Genomic DNA, 26907 nt, shown 5'->3' with positions numbered 1-26907 from the left:
AAGGTTCAGCTTAAAATGCATTTAAAACTGTTTATTTTAGAAAACAGAAAGAAAAATTCTTTTTTCAGATCTACCACTAATTTATCATCGCCAAATTTACATGTGAACACTCTAAAGGCATGTGCAGGTTCTCTGGTGGGTGTGGACAGTAAATAAAAAGGCTATATTTGTGTTGTAGACATCATGACCCCTGGTTCCTATCACCACCACTGTAAAGAAATCACAGACTATAAGTTTCCCTGCAGTGAACCACTTCACAGCAAACCACTCTGGATAACTCGGTTTATATTTTAAGGACTGAATTATTCAGAAATTTTGAAAAATGGGTGGAATTCCCCATTAACATTGCCCTCCATATCTTAATCTTTCTTTTTTGTATTTATATTCTCAAAATAACAAAAGGATGTCAATTTACATGCAGTTGACAAAATGAGTTGTTTTCCGTAAATATAAAGTTTTTATAACAATATTGAATTCTTTCGAAAAACACAAATCTCAAAAATGGTAGTTACAGTGGTGACGACTGCTGTTTTGACCCGACTGGTCTGGTATATGAGGTGCTATGCAGTTTACTTCCACACGAGCGCAGTATAAGCCTCTGACTTAAACCCATTTGCAAAGAAGCAGAAGGTCCACGTTGCATTTCTCAGATCAATTTTCCCCTGACTTCATCATGAGGAAACAGAAGACACTCTCCAGGGTGCTGCTTTGGTCAGGCCAGTAAACACACTGTTTTTATTTTCCAAATAACACACACACATGGCTGATTTTTTTTGTACAGTAGTCACAGTCTGACATGAGCAGTGTAAGGCTTTACGTCTAGCTAATGTGTCTGAAGTAAAATCCAGCATAAACCAGTGTACCAGTATGGTCTCAATTGATCTAGTACAGCATACAGTAGGCTGTGCTGATGTGTTACAGCTAGCACCAACATGGTAACACAGTACTGAGACAGTGCGTGTAAAGATAATGCTGAAGTGAAACAGTACGTTTCTGTGTCTATGGATGCACCAATTTTTCCAGCGCCACAAAAGCCATATTACTACAAAATACTGCACTGACCCAATAACATTTCAGTCTTAAAGGAGTGGTTTAGTGAACAAAGTAAGTTATCCAGATTTCCCCCTGACCTCAAACATAGCCAACTGACCAAGACATGTTTGCTGTCTGAACTGTTCTTTCAATAAATTAGAACGGAAGATATAAGGCTAATGTTGCAAAAGAATACTAGAAGTCAGTAGTCACCCAAATCCTGTCAGTAAATACACACTAAATCTCACTCAAACTGCATCAAGCTCTTAAATAAAGTCACACAGATATGTCACTGTAGTTTAGGACACAGCATGACTCATTGAGAACTACAAACATTAACAAAAGTAAGCTGTGTGTACAGTGAAGTTTTGTTAATGTTTTTTAGCTCACAGTGAGTCATACTGTGCTTTAAACTACACTGGCAAGTTGGCACAACCTTAGCCAAGGCCTAGATTTTTTTGGGGGTGTATAAACAAAAAAGATTTGGGTGACTATTGACTTCTGGTGTTTGTAAGCTACATTAGCCTTAAAGTTCCACAGCTAAAGACGCAAAATCTAGAATAACAGAAGTCCTCAAACTTCTATGGTACTCGCCTCCTAGCTCCTGTGAAAAACTAAAAAAGCAAACTTAAAAAAAAATCTTGGTAGTTTGATGTTTGGGATAAGGGAGAGGGACTGCATAAATTTGAACTTTCAGTGAAACCTTCTTTTAAGCTCCATAGAGTCATGAGTGGTCTTTCTAGCCAATAGCTCATCAGCCTTGCTGTGCATTTTATGTACCATCTCCTAAATCTCTTTTGATTGTTTATCATCAAATTTTTCTGTTTGTTTCATCTTTACAAGAAAGAGCTTGAATACATCACTTATATACTTACAGAAGGAACTTGAGATACAGTTGTCATTGAGTGGATTGTGTGTGTTGGTGTCACACAGAGAGGTGAAAGGCAATCCATTTAGAGGTGGCATGTAAAGGAAAATGGGCCTCATTCACCAACCATTCTTAAGAAGAAATGTCTTCTTAAAATCCACTTCTCTTATTTTGGCATTGGCAAAGGTGCAAACAATAAGAACATGTCATGAATCCGATGTAGACTTCTTCTTAGCACTTTTCTCAAGAAGAAATAAAATGTAATCAAATTAAAATACTGGTGAATGAGGCACAATGTTATGTACCACAAATGTGGAGAGGTGCACAGTCCATTTCAGGGCACTGTATGCAATGTATCTAACCAGTGAAATGATACAGAAAAATGTATAGATACAGTACTGTAACAAAAGTCTCATTAGTTTACTGTTTAAAATGATTTATCTCAGTGTGCTTATGCTTACCAACACTATCAAACATTACAACAATGACCTAAATGCATTAAAAGTTCACAAGACATTCTTGTTTTCAAAAGAGACTCACGTTTTTTGATTAGCTAAACTAAGTATTAGATGATAACTGTAAATTTTGAGTTTCTTCAAGGAGAGCTTTGGAAATGTGCACCCTTTATTTATTACATTTATTGAACTGAAGTACAAGTTATCCATTTCTCAGGAGATATTTGTCAGGTAATTACACGTACATCAATGCACCTGCAAAGAAAAGTCAAAGTAAAAAAAAAAGAATTTCCAAAACTAGATTTACAAAAATATCAAAAGATGCAGATAAAATTGGACCCCTAAAGTGATGCATGACCTGGTGGACTACCAAAATTGTCACCAAAGAACTGAAAGCAATTTGGAAAGAATGGAAGATGTAATTAAGCCAAGCAGTGGACGCAAAACTGATATATTTAGTGGTTGAGGCTTCTGTATAATTGTTTTTGTAACACTGTAAAATGAATAACTTGTACTTAATGGCTATTTTAAATGGAACTTAAATAAATGAAGGGTGGTCTCTAACTTCTGCACAGTACTTTAAAATCACAATTGTATGATTTTTAAAAAAAGTTGTCAGTTTGTATTTAATACTATTGTTTTTTCAAACAAATAAGCACTGACTGTCCAGATAAATGGACTTTCCCTATCATTTTCTCAGATGGCATAAGACTTTTGCACAATACTGTATGATGGTGACTAAAAACACTTCAAATTGGAGATTTACAATCCAAGCATTTCTGTTTTTATTGCACAGGTTGATCCAATCTTCATGACCATGGAACCATGATCTGAACTTTGTTCTTAATCATAAAAAAGAGGATTACTTATAAACATGTAAACATACACTGAAGTATCATCGCAGATGCACTAAAGACCAGCTAGAACTTTAAACATCTGAGCCCTGTTATCTTTTAGACATCATCTGTGAAAGACTGCAGAAGTACCCTTGTAATCACTTTCATTTTAAAGGAATGTCTTGGGTCAGTCAGATAAGTATTGTCTATCCTTGAGACAAAATTCAGTTTTTTTGTGTTATTTCTTGTTTGTTTGTTTTTTCCGGCCTGGTCCTTTTTTTCTAAATGCTGCATGACTTTCCTACATGGGCTGATTAAGGCCTTGAATGAAACTATTCATACACTGTACCTTACCTAAAAGCTATGACATCTCAGACTCCATAAATAACTACCAACTGGAGCTCAGCATCAGGCAAATAACTGCCATAAGGGCTTATTAACATCCAAGTAAAGTTGCTTTCTTTATGAAGACATTTTAAAGCACCATCATTGCAAACATACTGTACCGCATACATATACCATATCCCTTGTAGTGTCCTCTTATCTTTGTTACCTTTCTTCTCTATATATCGGCAGGACTTGCTTGAAATTACCTGTAATCTGACTTTTGACCACTTCGTCCTCTGATCCAGTGACCTGCGATAATTCAATGGTGGGTGTCACCACCAAAGAGCACTCAGAACACTATAACAGATACTTCTACAGATGGAACGGATCAAAGAAAGAGGTCATGCCATTCAGAGACTTGGCTAGCACTGCTTGTTCTGTCTCTTTTTCTCTCCCTGCCTTAGGCCAGCGTCAGCTCTGCCAAATTAAGCCAGGAGGGCCTCGCTCCGCACGCTGTCGTGGCTGGACCTTGCATTTGGAGTATGAGAGTTTGGCAGGCGGCCAAACTTGAGGAAAAGTATCTGGTGGGTTCACACCGTTGTCTCGTACTCCATCACCTCCTTAGGTGTGCCTAGGCAGCGGTACTGGATCCTGGGGGTGACCGGGGACGCAGCTTCTAGGACTAAGATGGTCTTGCGCAGCCTGCGGTCAATGAAGTGAGCATCCCAGGCAGGGTACTGCTTCCTAGGCAGGTCAATGCGAATGACAGGACCCTCTGTCTTTGGGGTGAGGCGGGGTGCAGGGGTCCTTAAACCAGCAGGAGGGCGCACTTGAAACACATCAGCACCCTCCCCTCCTGCTTCCTGCTCTGCTCCTCCTTTAGTCCTCTGCAACGTCCTAGGGGGGCTGCTGACCACGTCTGGAGGAGGGACGGAGACTGCTGATGAAGGACAAGGCTCTGAAACAGCCCTGGCCTCCTCCAAACAACATCCCAAGTTGCCAGCCGATACGGGGCCATCCGGGTGCAGCAGACAGTAATACACAAACATGAAGAATGTGCCCAGAGCGTAGCTGCAAGCCACCACGCACACCACCACCACAGCGTAGAAGTCGGAGGTCCGCGGCCCTCGGTAAAGATACCAAGCTGCAGTGAGGGCCACGTTCTCCGCCAGCACTATGAGGCTATACAGCAGCAGCCGGCACCGTGTGGGCCCCTCGCGCACGCTGAACCAGCAGAACACGTACACAATGCCCACCATCATGTTGTAGATGATCTCCTCCCACTTGGACATGCAGAAGTCTGTCTCACCCTGGATGATCCAGAAGGTCATAGCGCACCAGTGAGCCACAATGAAGATGCCGAAGTAAAGCTGGAAGATGGAGACGAACAGTGCGAAGGCCATGGTACGTGCCCCCACCGTGAACAGGTGCCACAACATCTGGACCACTACTGCTTTATAAGACATTGGCAGCTTGTCGTCGCGGGAGTCCCGTAGAGCCTTCTGGTAGGACGCCACCATCCAGGCCAGAGACACCAAGGAGGCAGAAGCAGAGAGGCCTGGAAAGAGGGCAGGACATAAGGAAGGACTGAGGCTTGAGGTGTTTTAAAGAAATATTAAAGTGTTTTCAGCCTAGTCAATTACCATGGACAACAGTGATAATTCCAACAGCAGTGACTGAATTCTTTGATGAAATGATTAATGTATGTGTCTATATAACGCATTTAAATCTACGCCAAGAGTCTACTAATACAGATACTAGGAAGGAACTGACTTGAGAGAATGTCTTACCAAAGCTGTTCTTAGAAGGTTTAGCACAATTATCAAACACTGGAGCAGCACAGTAACAATTATTCAGTTACTTTCCCTGTTAAGATTTCCCTTTGTCCTTCAGGCAAAGCCTTTCAAAACCCCGCCCTTAACACTATGCTGGTAATACACAGTAGTATGCAAAAGTCAGAGACCATAATTCATTTATTCAATTTCTAGCCAAAATGGTCATTAAGAAAAAGTTACTCATTTTTCAGGAGATATTTATGAACAGATCAGAATAAGACAATCCACTTCATAAGGAGGGGTAAAAAAAAGTAAAAAGGAAGGAGTTTCCAAACATAGAGTTCAAAAAATTATTAAAAGATACAGGGAAGTGGGGGAGTGTATCCCTGCAGATTTCCTTAAAAAACTGAAAGCAAGCCTCCTGAAAATATAGAAGCTGTAATAAAGGGTGGACTAAATACTGACAAAACTGTCATCATATTTAGTTCTTGAGGCTTCTGTATAATTTTCTGTTAAATGTGTTTACTGCTTTTTTGCTGATGCTGAAAATAATTAACTTATACTTAATGGCCATCTGAGTGTAAATTACTAAATGAACGGTGGTCTCGGACTTCCTGCCAATACTGTTTTACCACAAATTCCCCTGGAAAACATGAAGGTGTGCTATAAAAATATGTGTTGGGCAGAAACCAGCAGAATTCAGTAAATGGCCATTGGTTTCTATTGGAAATGTGCTTAAAAATCATTGTCCATAGTAATTGAGTGTTTGCTACAGATGCAGCAGATGGAGACTAGATGAAAAGTGCTGGAATATTGGTTTAATAAATGCATTATAGAGAGGCAGTATGAAGCAGCAGCACCAGTGATCACTGATAACCAATGAAACTCTCTGGAAAAACTCATTTTACCATCACACATCAGTACACAGTAATAAATGTCAGAAATAAAAATTTGTGTCTATGGACAGCAGAATATGGATTTGTTCTTGTGACTACTGGTTAGTGTCAGTAATGACCTACGCTTAATCGAATGAGAGGAAGCAATCAATATTAAGTATAAAACACACGCACCCATAGAAAAATAAGAGAGGCTGTGTTTGAGTGCTGTGGAGAGCTGTCATAAATATTTGATCACTATCTGGCAGCTCATCAGCTCACCCATTTGGTGAAGAGAAGCAGAACTAAGGGACTTTGCTAATGAATGCCCCAGACACGAGCATCAGTCAACTCTACAGCTCCCTTCAACCGCTTTGAATTTCTGAATTAGCCCTGAGTGCAGCATCACTCTCATTACATTCTCAGTGCAACATGTCACTGAGTAATCTTCACAGTGCAAGAAGCGTCAACAGAGCTGCACTGCTAACTTAAAATAAAATATAAGATGTATGCTCTCATATCAGGGCAACAGCTGTAAGCATTTATTATGTGTGTAGCTCACTTACAGAGATGTGTTTGTGGATCTGCTGTCTAAATGCTTTGCTGAATGAAACCTGATTCATGCCAAATGAATACATAAACTCTCAAAGTTTCTTGCCAATATAAACAGAAGGAAAGGCATCAGACTGCACAATGGATCTCTCCACCTCTGGGGATTCCTCTGTTTCACAGTTTTCTGTTTGACATCAAACTCACCTGCTGAATGTGTAGTTAGGGTTACATGACAGGACTAATGCCAAAGCAAAACAGCACAGTATTTCACTGGAATCATCAGATCATGTCCAGTATTAGCATCATTTTAATTCACCTTAAAGCTAAATCTTGTAAGATTTGGGGATTTGGAGACCTCTCATGTGAAAAGGTGTAATTGCATTCAACATGCAGAAGAATATTTTGAAGCATGGGCTGTGCTTTGGACTCCTTCCCCAAGCAGAGGAATCCGATGTTTTCAACTGCACTGAAATAGAATTCGACAATAACCCCGAAACCTCAATGAAACAAAAAGCTTGGTGAATGGCATGTCTACCAAGGGGGTGAATTATCTACTATTACTATTATTACTACTATTTTATGGTCATCAGTATAATGTTGAGTTTGCATTTAAAACCCGAACTATGGAGCTGGACCTTCTTTTTGAGTCTGTGCTTGTAATGTTAATGCATAAATAGATATGATGTGGTCCAAAAAACTCAACAAAATCTGACCCAATGACTTTCCAATTAATGTGACTTTTTAATTATTATTTCAAGCTATACAGGGTGACTTGCAGCCTACACACACCATGCTTTGGTATTTTTTTCTCCTGACTCTGTAAAGCTACTTCAACAAATTTGAACAAACAAAACCTCATATAGCACAGTTTTAATTAGTTAATATATGGGGTGAGTGGAATCTTAGCATCACAGAACACAATTAAATATCCTTGAAAAGGTTACTTAAACAATAGAACATAAAAAGGAAGAGTGCTATCACAAATAATATCATGGCTGTGGTTTGGACCCAGGGTGTACGCACAGTTATTCATGATAAAACACAAACTCAAGTGTCCTGTTGCTTTGTACAACAGTTCTGCAAAATAAAGGAAAAAATACAGCAAAGAAGCCCTGGATTTTTTTTCTCATTTTGTCTCTCATAGTTGAAGTGTACCTATGATGAAAATTACAGACCTCTCTCATCTTTCTATGTAGGAGAACTCGTAAAATCAGTGGCTGACTAAATACTTTTTGCCCCACTGTATAACAGTACACTTATTATTTTATATACATCATATTAAGAAGAAATACACAGCTAACAACGTCACAAAATGCAAGTTTGTGCTATTGCAGGATAGCTATGTTACAGGAATGGATCAGAATCATTCTTTTTTAACCTTTGATTTCCATTCCAGTATTTTCTTTACAGAGTGACTTGCATAAACACACACAAACCATCTTTCAGCATGTCTTTTTTTCTTGTGTCAAAAAAAGAGAAAGCATAGCTTTAATTACAAACAGCATGAGTAGAACGCTTTTCAACCAATCAGACTGTCGTACAACTAACTATTGTGTAATTAACAATGACAATAACACAATTATTACCCTATATACATTATATGAAGGAGGAATGCACAGCTAACAACATGACTACAAAATATGAATCTGTGCTATTTCAGGGTAGATTTGTTATTTTCTGCAGGTACTGGTCTGATACAGATATCCAGCGATGCTGATATGCCATCTCTGCTTCTAAACTTTACTGGAAACCCCTCTTACTGAACACAGGAATACAGAAAGGCTCGAACCAAACCCATATATGCATAGATTTTCTTAATCAGACAACAGCAATGACTTATTTTTTAAAGAATCTGTGTATATCTGAATGATGAATGAAAATTGGGATCAAATCAGAGATCAGTTTTTCCCTATCATATTTAATTCTGTTTAATAACATGACCTGATCCCACTTCAGTACACTGAAATGTAATATTGGCACCAAACATCTATCTAGTCTTTTAAGACAGCAAAAAGGTCAGCGTTAAGCAGGCTACTCACTCTTGAGGCCATATAACCCATATACCCTGTGCTCTATAATCAGTTGCTGATTTCTCATTCCAGCTAATTTGCAGTTGGACTGAAAATGAACCGCTGCATAGTGCCATGCTGTGTAACTCATGGCGGATCTGTTCATTAATGAATGCTAAGTGAGGCTAAGTTTCTAAATGAGTCCCACTGTGGCAATGAATACTAACCAGATACAATCTAGCAATCACACTAAGGAGCATGCAGCCAGACAGACTGAGCAATCTGTGACTGGCAACGCTGAACAGAACTGAAAACCTGCATGCTATAAATCTCACTCATTGACACATGATCAATAAGAAGAGGTTTCCCATGTATTTTTTCTCACATATTGACAAAACTCTATTTTACTATTCACATTTATCAGAGATAGTAATACAGTTCTACACTTCTACAGTGAACTTGTGGCTTTCAGGCCATCATGCAAAACATTTCTTCACAGTAGATACACGGTTGCTGCGAACACCATAATGATTCAAGAAATCAATGCATCACAAAATCTCAAATTTCACCACCTAATTACTCTGTAGTGTAATATAAAAACTAATAACTAATACATTTTACTTTTGAAAATAGCCTAAAAACATGAGTGCACACTTTATTGAATATTAGTATATTAGTATAATTAACTATACTTATAACATTTGAAAAATGCAGTTGAATTGTAATGTTAAGCTCCACACTTCACGATCAATGAATTCACTTAAGCTACCTTTTCTTTCCCAATAATAAAACCTTGCACAACTGCTGATACTAATACTCATAATTTTATTTATAATCTCGGATTTGGAGACCCCTCTGGTGGAAATGTGTTTCTAATGACTGCAAGTGCGTTAAAAAAGCCTTCAAAGAGAACTTAGTCGAAACTTGATGAAGGACGTGTCATCATATCTTTATGGGTATAATGTTGATTTTGCATTTGAGTCATAAACACAGAGACCTTCTTTTTGAGTCTGTGTGTGTGTGTCCCAAAAAACTTCTGTGAAATCTGACCCAGAATCTCTGACTTGTAAATGATTATTTCAGGCCTTACAGGGAGACACACAACAGCGCACAGACACCATATTTCTGTATGTTTTTTTCTCCTGTATTAGTAATGCTAGTTTATTTAAATTTTAACAAAAAAATTACTACTTAGGATTTATTTATTTTTCCTTCCGATACCAGATCCATAATTTTCTGATTATACTGGCCTGATAATGATATTGGATTTTTACACCCCTTTTGTAAATGTACAGTTATAGTAACTGACCTTGTAAAGGGAGTACTTGGCTGGTCTGGACGATGATGCTGAGCTGCAGGACAAGTTGAGGAGCGCTCTTCAGGAAGGTTTCCAGAAGCCGCAGCATGCTGATGTCTGCACTTTCAAACATCATGCGCCAGTACGAATGGTCCCCTCGCCATCGGCTCTGCACCCCCAGATAGAGGGCATGGACATACCTGAGTCACCCCAAGAAGCCGGGGAACAAATGCAGAAGGAAGTAGTTAGAAGATTAGAGCGAGAAACAGTAAATTCTGAGATGCTTTAGAATCAGATGGTTGTCAGTAAATCAATCAGGGCTGTCAGCGTTGATCAATTAAGCTTAATTAAAAAAAAGAACAACCAGCAATGAATCAGCAGTGATTAGCTGGAAACTTGCATATCATTTCTATGAACTAAATCACGTACCTGAAAATGCTAAATTCATTGAAGAAGAAAAAAAATTTTAACCTTAAACAGACATTATTATAAAAATATTCTGGACTATTTCAACTGGCTCATTCATCAAGAAATTTTAGACAATCTAAAAGGGAGCTGGCATCATTAAAATAATCACTACATTACTCGCTTATTGATATAATTGATAATGACAGCCCTTTTCATAATTGCAAATGCAGCATTTATATTTTAGATCAGGTAAGTCCTATAGCCTTTGAAGGCTACGGAAGGCATCGTTCTGATGATTGCTAGCCTACAGAGAGCAGGCCGTCCTATGGCTAAGGAACCTCTTCTGTGGCTGCAACCACCTGGAATAATCAGTACACCTTGCTTAGGCAGAATGCCAGTGAACTCGAGTGTGCTCTAACCTATCATGTACATTTTGTCCTCAGCGGCCCCATCGGGGCTTCAGGCACGTCTTACAACACACACTAATGTCTTCTCACATTAGGTTATTTGGATACCAGAGCACGCAGGCCAAGGGGAGGACAGGCCGCCCCAGTTTCAGCACTTTTAATGATGATGCATCCCTCACTCCTAAGTGATCTCTATAATAGTATGCTACACAGACAGGACTTATTTGAGCCTCAGATGCAGCACAATATAAACTACTGTACAAAACCCTAAACCTTTTTTTTACGATCAAAACAAAATATCTGGTTCAAGATAAATCACTTTCATAATTCCAATCCGTGCACTTTTCAAATGGCAAGATTTTTTTCAAACTAAGTGAATTGTCTCTAGATGAGTTAGACCAAACAACTCAACACCCACATGTTGTGCGCATGACGACACAACCATAACTAAATGGCAGACTGTGTAACTAAAGGGCACACTATGTTCAGTGCTTGAATCTGATGCAAGAACAAGTGGATATGGTGGTGTTCTTGGCTGAAATATAACAGGTCTTGACCTTAATCATGGCCATAACTAGCAGAAGGACACCGGGATCCAGACCGCCGCAGTTTCAAAACATTTTATAACCCTGAGGTTTCTTTTGGAAAGCAGCATCCCAGCCATAACCTACTAGTGCAGAAAAGCCCATCACTACACAATGTAGCAGTGATACAATTGGTTCCCAGGTGACCTCAGAACAGCTGTGGTTCACCCACTGGGTCACGGTGGGTTCTGGAGCCTATCCCAGCGCTCACTGGGCAGAAGGCAGGAAACACACTGGACAGGTCGCCAGTCCATCATAGGTCAGACACACTCACACCTAGGGGCAATTTAGTGTCTCCAATTGGTCTAGTAACATGTCTTTGGACTGTGAGAGGAAACCCATGCAGACACAGGGAGAACATACAAACTCCACACAGAAAGGACCCTGGTCGCCTGGCTGGGGAATTGAACCCAGACCCTTTTTGCTGTGAGGTGACAGCTGCTAAGATGTCTAAACTAGCGACCAAATCAGAATTCAAGGTTGATTTATTGCCCATAGCTAGCACAACTACCTATATTACTGTTAACAGATAATTACAGTTTATTATTTATTATTTATCTTAAAATACTTTTAGAGAGTTTATAAGATTTAAATCCACAATGTATGCAGTATATGCAAAATAAAAAGTCATTCTAAATATGACAAGTGATTGTGAACTTTTAAATGGTACAATGATTTGTTGATAATGTCTAGGAAGGTGTACAGAAATACCTCACCACAGTCCAAACTGGGATAAAATTGACCTCACTACACTGACATTTTCAACATTCATGCACTTGAGTTCAAATTTTCTCTCTCGGCAGGCAAGTGCAATGATGTGTCAGCTTCTCTGACAGAAAATAAGTGTAATAAGAGTGCCGGCTGGAAGCCAGGAGATTGGCACGATGATTCACCTCCGGTTGATGATTTCCATAAAATTGCTTGGCGTCCTCCTCTTGGCTTCCTGCGTGATGAACACGAGTGAAAAGGCAGCTCCTCAAAAGACAATCAAGCAGTGCTCAGCCACTGTGCCAGAGCTGACAGCATGAATACCTCACATTTGACAAGTGACGCTAATTTCCCTTTTTGTTTGGAGCAAAAGAAAGTTCTTGCTAAAGCAGTGGAGCCTCTAAAAACCTCCTTCTCTCTCCTTCGAGGGCTAATTTTTTCATGCCTCTGGAATTCAGGTTGTTATCAGATAAAACGAAGCATTACCCATGCCAATCTCAGGTTATTTGAAAAATATTTTAGTTGAGTAGACCACTCAACTGGGACACGAGAACCAACAGAGTGGGAGGACAGCATCTTAGTGCAGGGTATGGAGCTGATCATTACATACACAGCCACTAACAGCGGGCAAAAACAACAGTCTCCATGGTGACAACTGACAAGCATTATGGCCGACGTGCTTGGCCCATTATTGCTTTACTTAACAAAAAGCATTTGGAGACAATAATATGGCAGCCCTCTATTTTGCACAGAGGATTGCACATGGCTCCTGTGGAGAAGATCTTTCTACTCAGCCTCTCCGATCAAGAGCATCTGCACTGTTTGTCAGGGATTATTGATTTCTGTCCATTGTATTGTTGGGCAGTCGAAGCAAGTTCACTAACCCAATTGCTCTGCAGTTCATTTTTTGGTTGCAGCTGCCATCGGGCACCATCTCACTTTGCCAATCATCAGCGCGACCAATTAGGCTTCTCCATTACTCAGACAACATGGCCAGCCAATAGGCCCTCCGCTATTGACTGGCTCTGTTCCTTCAGCGTACAAAAGTTTGGTCGATACCCGATCAAGCCTTTTCGTCTCTCAAATTACACCTCAACTATCACACTCATAACTGCCCTTACCGTCACTATCAATGAGGACACATAGGGGACTGTGGTCCAATAGAGGGAGGACTTTGGGAATAAGGAGCTATATAGATCCTTTCATATATGAAATAGGATACAGAGGGAAAAAAAAACAAAAAAGAGAACAAGAAGAGAAGAGAAATTAACAGAAAAAAAGGAAAAAAAGGGAAAAAAGAAAAAAAGGGATATGGCAAAAAGAGAAGAGAAGAGAAGTCAAGAGAAAAAGAGATGTGGAAATAAGAGAAGAGAAGAGAAAATAATAGAGGACAAGAGAAAATAGGAGATATGGAAAGAGAAGAGAAGTGAAGAGCAGAGAAGACAAAAGAACAGAAGAGAAGAGAAAAGAGGAGAAAGGACCAGCAAAAAGAGAAAAGAAGAGAAGAAGGGAAGAAAACCGCAAAGAGAAAATGAATAGACAAGAGAAGTGGAAAGAAGAGAAGACAAATTAACAGAAGACAAGAGAAAATAAAAGACGTGTAAAGAAAAAATAACAGACAAGGAAAGAGAAGAGAAAAGAAGAGAAGAGAAGAGAAGAGAAGAGAAGAGAAGAGAAGAGAAGAGGAGAGAAGAGAAGAGAAGCTGATTAACCTTAGTAACCAGTTACTGCTGGTGATAAAAGCATGTAGCTGTTGTTACAGTAAAACCAATGTAAATATAACTCAGTTTGTGACTTACTATGTGGCTTAATAGGCCATTACGTAATCATATTTGAACAGTACAGCAAAAGAATAGCAGACACTCTTGACTTCTAAGGCTTAAATGCCTTCATTCAGCTTCAAATAGCTCCCCTGCTAAGGTGCCTAAGAGACCCTGTGCTGGTGTGTGGACAGCAGGTGAGCTTGGGGGCGGTGAAAGCACTGCTGAGCGACTGTCAGTGCCTTTTCCCTCCCTCCCGCCTGTCTGTCTTACTCATACTTTTTCTCTCTTTCACTTTCTTGCTCGTCTCACGCTGTCTGCACACAAGCTCTGTGAATTTGGTGCTCAAGGCTACTGTAGGTATTAGCGTTCATATAATGGAAAACAAAGTTTTCGTTGCTCTTGTGAAACAAGAATTAGTGTAAAAACTGTGAAATATATTGTTCACTCCCTGCCCCACTTCAGTCCACATATGGACAATAAGCAGAAACAGCCCATTTTCAATTCAGTGTATTTATAATGTAATGCAGTTTAGCCCACTCACTCACACTGAAGTTATAAGGACTGTTTCAGCCTGGACTGCTTTATTGAATGAATCATCATCAGGTCAGCAAATTAGAACAGAGGACCTTTACATATCGCTGCTGTTTTGATTTTTCATTTTTTGGCCAAGTTTGAAAAATGTTGCGCCTGTTTGGAGATACAAGGTTTTGTTCTAACAGCAACAGTACAGGCCTAGTAACAAACAGTCTGTTTACTTCTAAATGACAAAGCATTAGAAAATGGTAATAAAAAAATGAATTTTGTTTTTTGTACATAAAACCACACAAACACGATAAGTGGATATAAGTGAAAAAAGTGCAGGATAAGGTCCCTTTAAATTTACAAAAGGTCATGCAAGTTGTACTTCAATATTAGGCTTAAGTACAGTGTGATTTACTGTACTCTCTGATTAACATGCCTGTCTCTGCTGACTCATAAAACAAAGCCCACAATGTGTCAGCGACAGCAGTTGGCAGCTTCTTTCTTTAACAAGCTGAGCCGTGGATGAAACATAACAGTCATTAAAGTGAGGAGCTAATTAAATGAGATTGTGCTTTTTTGCTCTTTCCTTTTTTCTCTTCAGTATAGTTGATACTGCATACGGATTAAGGACATTACACTGAGCCTAAAACAGCAAGCAGGCTTCTGCTTAAGTCCTCTGTCGCCTGGGGTTCTGCTGTGATCTCCAACGCGGCCATTCGCGAATTTCAGTCAGCGGAGGGATGCTCGACAGGTGTCAAATTCTATGGATCATTTCATCCAGAACTGATCAAAATGTAGTACCATGTTGAATCTTCTTCAGATTTCATCCAGACAACGGTCTGACAGCCAAGATCAAGTAAATGAGAATACCTTAAAGAGTGTGACAGACACAACATGAAGACTTGACAGGGTGTCAAAAGTCTCCTGAACAGTGTGCACTCATCATCTCCTGAACTTTCAACATGAAAGGGAAAATATCAAAGGTATTTACTTAACTGTTCCATTGTATGTTACAACTATAACCCACCTTACACTACATACAGTACATATAGTGGATCCTGTGTGCACTACTGCTTTGCTAACACTGGTGGCCTTAGAGGCACGACAAACTTTCTTCTACGGCTGCACAATATATTGTTTCTTGACTGTTGTTGAACTATTAACCTTTCCAGTACTGATACTGAAGAAGACAATATGCAAATTAGCTTTCTAACCAATCATATTTTTTATTGGCTACTGAGTGATTTGAAAAGTGAAGGTGATGTGATACAACAGACATCCATTTGGGCAAAATAATGCAGGCCAAGATCAAGAGCAACTTCACTGTCATCCCCACCATACAAGAATACACTGGACGTCTGGCAGTTTATATACAGATATGTTACATAATATTACCAAATATCTGATTTTCAATAAACCCTTTAAGGAAAAACTATTTATTTTAAGTTAACAGTAGCTTACAATTCTAATGCCCCTTCACTTTAATAAAAATTTTATTTTATGACTAAAGTAAACATAACATACTGAACAATACACAGATAAACCTATGGACCATACACATAAGTCAACAGTAGCTTCTCTGGGCCCAGCAAAAATGGTGTGTTTTGCAAAACAGTTAACAACTTAGCTCACATTTCACATGCGAATGGCCACTCGCCTTGTGGCCACTCGTCACGATTGTTGGTCTTTGTATGCTTGATTGACATGCTGTTTGGTGTGCTGATTGTATTGTATTGTTTGTGCTGTTTGGAATTCGGTGTTTTGTTTCGTTATGTCTGTCCCTCCTGCTCTTTGTGTTGGCTACCTGAACCTGGACTGTATCGACCATGACCCTGGATTTGCCCAAAATAAAACTCGCTTATCTCAGCACGTGCGTCCGCCTCATCACTCCACGTCACACCTTGGAGATAATTTTTGTGTTTTTTTCCCTCTAACGAACTACCAGTAGACTTTTCACACATTTACATATATGTATACAAAGAAGTCAATTCTTATCAATACATACTGAATGTAACTAATCACAAAATTCATTATTTGCTTTGAAACAATGCATCTTTGGATACAGCAAAAATAAGTGTCTGAAAATCTGCCTTATGTTACTACATTCATGTTTCCATTTTCATTTTATTATAGTATTCAACATTATAAAAGCTTATTTTCTAATAATGCGCTAACCAAAGACTAATTTATTAGCCCCGAGCTAATATTTGCTTGTGAAGAGTGTGCTTTTCCTCCCTGCTCTTGATTTTGAGGTAAAGAAGTACTGATGGTTTTAGAGAATAAGGGTCTGCCCTCATTATGGGCTTGACTGCTTAATTTTTATCATGTGTAATACAAAAAATGAGCTTGAAACTGAGTACTTTATTTCCACCAGTGTGTTTAATGCATTATCCAGTGCCTTTCTGTATTGAATTGACAGGCTCCTATTGAACAATACGATACAATACATTTGGTCATACACCAATTGCATCAATCATATTTTGTTTGAATTTACCAACTGTAACCACAAATTCCTAATTTTGGCCAAAAGATTTACCAGATTGCTTATGTGTGTTTAACCTTGGTTTGAAAAGCGTATTGCAATATGTAGCAATGTAATCACAACGTTTTGTCTGTATCACACAGCCCTACTTCCTGCACTACACACATTTTAGTATACTTGTTTTAAATGTTATCATGTCCACTTGTGTTACAATGAAAAAGAGCACATGCAAATATATATTACAGAATACCAGTGAAAAGGCGAGATGACATGAACGTACTCCATGTTAATGGAGCAATGAAATATTGACATTCTATTCAAATAGAGGTCATCAATAGCTCGGAGCCTGCATATAGTTTCTGAAATGGCATTTTAACCCTTAAGGAGAACACTGCAGCTGGATAACAGACCACATGCTTCATCACAATGTTTCAGCAGCCATCAATGATTGTCATTTAAGCCATAACTTCATTTATCTATGCAAATGTTTAGAGATCAAACAAAAGCCCACAGACACCCACACAGCCAGCAGCCTGCCCCTGCCTACCTCACACACATTAACCACAGCTTGAATCTTATTAGGTTCATTCTCCTGTCACAGCTAATCCTCAGGCCTGTGAATTAATGCATTTTATTTTGCCTGCATCCTTCTCCCTGGAATGTGTCTTAAACAGGATTTAAGCTTCTGGCCCAGCTGCAGCAGACATAGCGAGCATCGCTTGCATAGTTCGCCCACAGGCCAGTTTAACTTTGATATCCACAGGGGTGAATCAATCTTTTGCTGACTCCAAATTATCGCACCGCAGCAGATGAGACATTTCTTGTGCATTTCGTCCTCCCTCTCACACTCCCACACAAATACTCACCACACACATAAATACAATGTCCATCTGAATCGCAGCCAAACTGGAAATGAGCGTGTTCTGTGTGGTGTATCTATTTATAGTCCCTATTGAAAGCGAAATTTGGTTCTAAACACGCTTGTATGCTGCAAACCACAAATTTCGCTAAAAGCTTGCTTTATTTAAAAAGACTAGGCTAAATATTCAGCTTCATAAAACACAAATTACCCGTGCAATGCAGCTGATTTGTGCACTCCACTTACTTTAGCGACCTCAGTTATCAATTCCCGTGAGCTGTGTAGATGCAATGTAAGCATAAATGCCTAAATCTAAACATTTTTGAGCTATAACCATCTACTTGAGAGCCTGAGTGTATAATCGCTCGAACAAAAGAAACTCTTCAGGATGTTATCTTCATGTCTTCCCCTGGCTTGTCAATTATTATGACAGGTACCTGGCTCCTTAGCGATTGCCAGCAGACACATGGTCATTATTTCTCACTCCAACTCCAACCTGAAGCTTGTTTTTCTTCTTTCAGTAGTTGCGAATGGAACTAAATGGTTCCCAGCCAATGCTGGAGGGAAGATGGGATTGAAAACCATCTATCAAAGCATCCAGTGGACCAGGAGAAAGTTGATTTAACCTTAACCTTTTTCCTGGCTTACTCTGAAGTTATTCTGTCGAAAAGTCACAAACATTACATGGTTATATGTTCAATAAAGCTGCCTCTCATTCATACACTGTAAAACAATATTGCTGCAAACGTACAGTACAACACTGACCTAACCATGTAAACAGTAAGATAACAATTGTGACTTCAGAGTCACCTGGACAACAAGATTACTGTGATGTAGATGTTTTGTGCTGCAAACTCACCATAATAATAATACAATGATGTCCTTTAATTTTAAATAACAGCAATAAAAGTGATGTGAATAAGAAGGCAGTAATTTATTGTAAATTTACACATGAAGACAAATTATGTTTAGCTTTACCACAACTAGAAATCTGCATTTTTATAGACTAAAATACAATAAAAACAACTCAATGGATATATTTACTCAATGTTTTGCATGGTATATGCACAGAATATATTAAGTGTTTTTAAATGTAAATACACAAAGCTTAACTTTGTCTATGATTTCCATTAACAAGCCAAAAATGGAAATGTTTTTATTGAAATGTTTATGTCTTTTAAACTTTCAGTTTACTGCCATATCTCCCTATGCTGTGCAGTACAGCTCAAAGTCAAAGTAATTTGCTATGTTGTGAGCTAACTTTGTCACTGCTGTGAAATCTGAGATTGTTGCTAAGGTGTTGCCATGCTATTCCAGGTGGTTGCTTCAGTGTTGCTAGGCTGTTGCTATGTTATCCCAGGTAGTTGCTGAGGTGTTGTTAGGCTATGGTATCCCAGGTGGTTGCTAAGGTGTTGCCAGGCCATTGCTATGTTATCCAAAGTGACTGCTAAGATGTTACTATGCTGTTGTTATGGTATCCCAGGCGGTGGCTAAGGTGTTGCTAGGCTGTTGCTATGCTATCCCAGGTGGTTGCTAAGGCGCTGTCAAGCCATTGCTATGTTATTCAAAGTGACTGCCAAGATGTATCTAGGCTGTTGCTATGGTATCCCAGGTGGTGGCTAAGGTGTTGCCAGGCCATTGCTATGGAATCCCAGGTGGTTATTAAGATGATGCTATGCTCTATGAAAACCATACATGTTTTGTTTCCTCTGGCCTGTTGATATTGTTCGACACCTGTGTATGTTAAAATGAGTGGCTTGTATTGACTCTTGCAATACAACACGTTTCACTCTTACACTCCTTCTACATAGACGCCAATGGCTACCTCACCACACATTTCTACCACATAGGTCTCTAAATCTGTAAAATGTAAATAGTGTAGCTCTGAATCACTGCAATCATTTCAAATAACTGTGAATAGGCAATTATATAATAATTATGACAGGCCTACTCACTGAAGTCCAGATTTTTTTTCACAATCAAGTGTTTATTGAGTTTAAACAAACGATCTGTGTCACAGGTTTCCCTCACATATTTGTGACAATATGTCAAGCCAACATAAGACAAACTTATTCTCATAGCTACCTTATTGACCCCTGCTCACCTGTTCATATAAGTAGCAACCATCTCCCATTTCGGGCTAACCGCTGCAGATAAAACCTACAGCAGTAATCCCTCTAATGCAGGGCTGTGATGAGCCCAGTGCCGGTGTCAGCTTTAATGGCATTAGCAATAATTCCAGTCAAACAAAGCCAGAGTGCTGGGAGAGCTGTGTGTGCCAGCTTTATAACAAAGTCTCATTCTGAGTGCCAGAGCAGAGGGCCGTGCTGCAGCAGCAGTGGGAAGAAGCTTTATCACAGGGAGGACAAAAGAGGAAACTGAGACTGGGGTGATCACTGCAGAACAGAGGTGTAAAGTTTAAGTCCTTTGTGTGAGTGTGTATATGTGTATGTGTGTATGTGTGTGTGTGTGTGTGTGTGTGGGGGGGGGGGGGGGGGGGTTAATGTCTTTTGTCAGAAATATTTATATGGCACTGATGCAATTACTCAAACAATAGATGTCCATTAGGACAAAAAAAATGACTAGGTCAAATGTAGCATGGCTAAAGTTTTAAATGAAGCAACCCATTGACCTCCTTAGACGATTCTCTTGCTCTCACTCACTTTCCTTCTTTCTCTATCCGTATCCACTAGCGATACACTGATGTGACAAACTGGATTGGTATTGGAAGCGATGCTGACCGTATTAAATGGATTAAGTATCAGTCAGATGAGATTGATGCACATTCTATACTACTCCTTAGTCTGGTGTAGTACTGTAATCATGTTTTTAATAATCAAGCAATCAAGTTCTTCTAGAATAGTCTAACTTTAAAAAATTAATCCCAAAAATAATGCTTTTTTAATGATGCACTGATATGGGACTTCTGGGGTGAAGTTGATATCCAACATTTTTCATGTACATGTCTGTCAGTGCAGATGTGGAGGCCAATATACACAGAATCAGAATTTCTGTATCTATGTATGTATTTATTTATTTATTAATATGTACATATATAATTCTATACTTATTTAATTACACTTTATTTGCTTTATTTACTTATGTAGAAACTGAAATTAAATTGACCTGGATTAGCAGTACAGAGAAATATAGCATATAATTGTTAAGAGTTACAAATTCAGTAAACTTCATTTCAGAACAAGCATGTAATACAGTAGTACGGAGGAGTCCGTATTTTACTTCATGTCCAAATATTAAAGTTTAAAAAGGCGAGTAGTTATGATTTTGATTAGCAATTTAGCTTCTCCCTTATAATACACATTCTCATATTTAAGATCCATGAGGTGTCTGATGTCTATACTCCTCTAAAGGGCATTGTAGGGCCTGTGTCTTACATTTTGGTCAAGTTTTACTCTGCCTAGTCCAAAGAAGGAAACATAGAAAGAATACTACAGGCTACCGCACACTGGACAAGACGTGCCGCACAGCAGAAAGTACAGAGTGCAGATAACTAACTCATAAATTCACCGTTTTCGAGCTGAAAAGTATAAAGTGAAACACAATGTCACTAGGGAGCCATTGTTAGTCAAGGTGAAAACAGACAATTAGCATTTGTGAGTTGATTTTAAAGATAAACAGATTGATACCCTTAGTTTAATATAGTCCAGTCAACACATCTGGTGTGGTGGCCAGTAATGGCTTACAAATGTGAATATTATTTAAACCATTAATTGAATGAAATGTCCTCCCTAGCACAGTGACTCAGCATTGTCTAAACACTATACTCGTCCACAGTCCAGTAAACACATCATCAAGTACTTAGTTGAAATATCAACCCAATTTAATCAACTATCTGATTTTTCTTTGAACGATTACCTACCAGTGCTGATATGATTTTGACATCATCAAACATCCCTAATATTAATGTTTAGGTACAATGCTATGACGAAACATGAGTGCCTTAAAAGAGCACTGGCTACAAAATATAGGCAATATAGCCACACTGCTACATACTGCAAGTGAATTATGCCTTGTATAATGTTAACATTACCAGTGAACCCTTGAAATGGCATGATTAAACATTGGCCTGCATCATTTTGAACAAAAATTTTAATGTATGTCAGAACACAAAAAAGGCCTGAACAAAAGACCCACAGAAACTAATGTCTGAGGTTGGAATGTCTGAGGTTGGCTGGGATACTCACAGCACACAAAGAACAAATGAAATGATTGGTTAGATAGCTCATTTCCACACTGTAGCTCTCTGCAATGCCAATACGGATTAAGACATGATACATTGTGCAGCCATATGTCTTACAGGACAGAGGGATGATTGAATTTGACTGACATGCCTGGTAGACCCATATTAGCCTATCACCAGCAGTAAACATCATTAACCCTTCTTCACCCTGCAGGGCAGTCAACAACAGAGTCCAAACACATAGCAGCCTGAGCCCATCACTACCAGTCAGACCCCTTACAGGTTGACAAGGCCAGTGCTATGCCCTTCAGCCAATGCTGTCAGTCACAATTACTCTACATCGCTCTTACTCATAATGGAACCATCCCGTAAGTTGTAAGTTATACCGTGTGCATTATGAGATAACGAAGAAGTTTTGTCCTACAGGATGTCTTAATTGTGAAGTAAAAATAACTCCAAGCATGCACTCTTAAAAATAAGCATGCCAGAAAAGGTTCTTTGGAGTGAAGCCATAGAACAACAACTTTCTGCTCCGTAAAGAACCTTTGAATACATGGTACTGTGAAAAAGCACTTCTTTAGGGAACCACTGGGTTCTTCTGTGCCGCTGCTCAAAGGATGGTGCTTTGTAAGTACTGTAGATCACCAAAAATTCCTGCATAGAGATGAGATATATCAATGATGTAAACAGTAAAAGAGAGGGGGAGGGGGGTCCACAGAGTTCAGAGGGCATTATGCTATATGGGTCAGGGGTGAACATCGTCAGCATATTATGAGATGAAATCCAGAAAACAAGCAGGAACTGACCTATGTCATTATCTCTGAGGAGTTATTACATATGTTAGACGAAAGAAAAATGTGAACACCACTCCAAACAGCCTGACCCACCTAGAAGCCATCTGAAGAATTTTGTCACTACTTCAGCACTGCTGAGAGACACATTCGCGTCTTGAGTACATGAGTGGGTGTGCCATAGTGTGCTCCTGTTGCATGCTTGAAACAGACTCTGTTTTCTTCATGCCTTGTTTGAAAAACTCAGCAATCATTTACAGAAGTGAGGAAAGAATCTCAGGCCAGGAATCTCTAAGCCTGAGTCTTTCGCACTGTTCAAAAGACAAAGGGATTTTAGAGTGTGCTTAAGGCGATTCCTGGCTGACAGCCTGAATGAGTGGATGAGTAGACGATTCTCTCTGGGAGATTATTGACCCAGAAGCTGGTGAGAGGAGGAAGAGGAGGAGGAGGAGTAGGAGGGGCCCGGAAGCTCCATGGCTAGAGGATGATGAACTGGCACGAGACAACAGGAAATGCTGGACAATGCTAATGGAGAGGAGAGTCTTCAGGACTCAAGCAATGACTGCTGATTACTGTATTAAGAAGAGATGACAAGCTTTTGCATTACACATACTAGACTGCGCATTCTATTGCTCTTTCTTTGTCAGGATAAACTATGATAGAGGCACAGGATTGAAGCAACTGGGCGAGCCAGATAGGTTAACCCAACCCAACCCAATGTCAGAAACATCAGCCCTTTGAAGTACTTGCTCTGTGGCTGTGAGTGCCAGTATGTGCTTTCAAGTGGGTGTTCCTCTCTTTTACCAACGAGAGAAAGCTGTCAGGAAAGCAAGCGGGAGAAGAATGAAAACGTATCCAAACTGTGTGGTGAATTTGCTCTTTTGACGAATCTACATCAAATCTTTAGCCCAACATCCCTAAGACTGAACTTACAGTAAGCTACAGCTAAATATAATGCAACATCCATGCATAGTAACTAGTTAGCAGATCACAGTTACAGCTCAAGCTAATGCAACATCAACGCATCACTGAGTGCTGAAGCACCAGATCATGTATTATATAGGCAGTAGATCCTAAAAGGTCCTTAACAGCCCTCAAAGTGAACAGTTTCACACCTCATTTCCATTCAAGGTAATGCAAGTCATCAGACTAAGACTGTTTGCACATTAAGCACAAAATCCCATGCACTTTGTCTTCTCCTACCTCCAGACCTGAGCCAGCTGCAGGATGTGCACTAGGCTCTGGAAGAGCCACACGCAGGCTCTGCAGCACGTCCTCCCTCCGCCACCGCTGCTCCGGACTGCAGCCCCAGCCCCGCGCTGCTCGGCGCCCTTTCCGCCAAGGAGGTGGCTCTCTGCGCCGGCCGCGGCCACCACCGCCGCCGCCGCTGCTGCGCCGCCCCCGCCGCCATCCTCCTCGGCGTAGTCGTATGCGAACCAGCGGAAGCTGAGCGCCTGTACCACCACGGAGGGCACGACGATGAAGACGAGCGTGAGCGCGAACCACCAGTAGTCCCGCCTGAGGTAGTAGTCGGCGGCCAGCCACAGGTCCGAGGCGCCGTCCGAGAAGAAGACGAGCAGGGCGGCGAGAGTCCAGCAGCAGTCCGGCAGAGAGTAGCGCTTCACCGCGGGGCTCGGTGCCGGACTCTCGGGCAGCACGGACACGGCGGCGATTCCGTCCGATTTCGCGGCCATGTTTGTTGTAGTGGGGCAGGGGAAAAATGAGAGTAGAAAAGAGGGATGGGAGAAAGGAAGGGAGGGGATGGAAGGATGGAGAGGGGTGGAGGGGGGGTTGTGTGTCTGTGCGTACGGAGATGGAGGGGGGGAGTGGGGGCGGGGGTCATTATTCCTTGCTAAGCATCCTGTGTCCGGTCAGTGGTCTTGTGAGAGCCAGCAATGGTCCAGCATCATCTGAATCCACATTATCCACGAGGCGAAGGTGCGGAGGTGCCTGCAGGTTTACTATAGCCTATTATGCTATGCTAGAGGACTGAAGCCAAGCGAGCTAATGGCTTAGGCAGCCAGCTGTTCTCTGTGATGCTTCCCAAGCGTGAATCTGCTGCAGTGCTGGAGCTTCTGACCACACAGTGTGGTCTGGACCGACTTTTGTCCGGTGCGCTCTCGAAAAGTTAATGCAGTGACTAGAGATCAAAGTCTGTCATATTGCGATCAATCAGAAGACAAAAAGACGCGTAAAGTCCGTCCTAAAGCCACGCGTTAGTGGTGATGCATGGAAAAGGACAAGACAGAAAGGAGGGAGGGGCTGTGATTGATGCTTTGGCAGGTACTAAACGCACAGGTTCGTCGCTCTTTGTCCCGCTGTTTTTTGTTTGTATGTTTTGAGGAATGGCGCCCCCTGGTTATTAAAGCTAATCGGTTGCTTAATCGCCTTAGTGTTGATTAAATACAGCTATGTATGGAAGAAAATTCCACTTACAATAAAAAAATGCAGCGCCTAATTATTAGTTTTTCTCTACTGAGTCAGTTGCTATGTCATCATACAAGCAATTGGTTTAATAAGTCCTTATTTTGAAATGCTTAATCATTATTTTAAGATGTTGTCATCATTTTCATATAGTCAGTCATTCTTTTGAGATGCTATCTCATCATTTTCACATGGTAAATCATCGTTTTGTAAATTTCTACACGAAAATATCATCAGATCTTTATTTAAGTTCTAACAATAGATAAAAGAACACAGTAAAACAAATAACACCGGCAATTAGTTATTCATCCATTTACTGAGCAAAGTGATCCAACATTGAATGTCTTTGTTGGCAAAAGTATATCAGTTTGGCATCGGTGATAATTAGGGTCAGAGGTGAGAGTGTGGCTGACCCTACCCTGCTCAAAAAAACAGCAGCCTGAGTCTTCACCATCAAAATATGGTCTTTCCCACACACATTTGTTAGTGCATGCCATGGCTCAGTCAAATATTTCCTCAGAAATGAGGATGTCAGAATTAGGCTAGAAGGTTCCAAAACTATGCTGTGCAAAATGTAAGTAAAAACAAAATGCAGTGATGTGTAAATCATTTAAATCCTTTATTTCAGTGGTAATCGTACAAAGATGACATCACATCTTGAAACTGAGAAATTTTATTGTTTTTTTGAAAAATATACACCCATTTTGAATCTGATCTCAAAAGACTGGTGAAGTTTTTTAATGCTTAAAAAACACCTGGTGGTTGACTGCCATCAGGTCAGCAACATGAAAAAGTCTTTGAGGAGTAAAAATGGGGAGGGGTTCACCACTGTGTGATAGACTGTGCAAGAAAACAGTGCAGCAATTCAAGAATAACATTTCTTAATGTAAAATAGTAAAGAACTTGGGGATTTCAACATGTATAGTACATAATGTCATTAACAGTTTCAGAGAACCCAGAGAAATCTTTATATGTGAGGGGCAAGGACGAAAACCGCTGTCTGTAAACAAACTCTAAAACACAAAGAAGAAACAATATATAAACAGGATACAGAAACACCGCCGCCTTCTCTTTGCATGAGTTCATTTAAGATGGAATGAGGTGAAATGGAAAAGTGTCCTTTGGTCCAACTAATCAAGATTTGAAACTCCTTTGGAATTATTGGACACCGCATCCTCTGGGATAAAGACCATCCGGCTTGTTCAAAAGCCAGCATCCGTGATGGTATGGGGGTGCATCAAAAGGCATGACATAGGTGACTTGCACTTCTGTGAAGGCACCATTAATGCTGTGCAATATGTACAGGTTTTGGTAAATGTTGCCATCCAGATGACGTCTTTTTCAGGGAAGGCCTTGCTTATTTCAGCAAGATAATGTCAAACCACATTCTGCACGAATTACAACAGTATGGCTTTGTAGTAAAAGTGTCTAAACTGGCTTGCCTGCAGTCCAGACCTGTCACCCATTGAAAACATTTGGTGCATTATGAAACAAAAAATACAACACAGAAGACACTGAACTGTTGAGCAGCTGAATTCATATATCAAGCAAGAACGGTAAACATTTCACTTTCAGAACTACAGCAATTCGTCTCCTCAGTTTCCCAGTTCCTTACCAAGTGTGTTTAAAAGAAGACATGATGCAACATAGTGGTAAACATGCCATACAGTGGGGAAAAAAGTATTTAGTCAGGCACCAATTGTGCAAGTTCCCCCACTTAAAAAGATGAGAG

General features: G+C 40.1%; 1 protein-coding gene across 1 annotated transcript; it reads right to left on the bottom strand.

The window, feature by feature from the left end:
* Positions 1 to 707: 707 nt before the first annotated feature.
* On the bottom strand, positions 708 to 25201 carry zgc:198371 (uncharacterized protein LOC497072 homolog). The gene is made up of 3 exons (XM_017708739.2): positions 23955 to 25201; positions 10039 to 10226; positions 708 to 5076 (listed from the first exon to the last, which is right to left on the bottom strand). The coding sequence occupies exons 1-3, from the start codon at positions 24443 to 24445 to the stop codon at positions 4109 to 4111; spliced, it is 1647 nt and encodes a 548-aa protein (XP_017564228.1). The 5' UTR covers positions 24446 to 25201; the 3' UTR covers positions 708 to 4108.
* Positions 25202 to 26907: the final 1706 nt, after the last annotated feature.

Source organism: Pygocentrus nattereri, chromosome 9 (genome assembly GCF_015220715.1).
Source record: "Pygocentrus nattereri isolate fPygNat1 chromosome 9, fPygNat1.pri, whole genome shotgun sequence".
NCBI lineage: Eukaryota > Metazoa > Chordata > Actinopteri > Characiformes > Serrasalmidae > Pygocentrus > Pygocentrus nattereri.
This window is presented reverse-complemented; position numbering and strand designations above follow the sequence as displayed.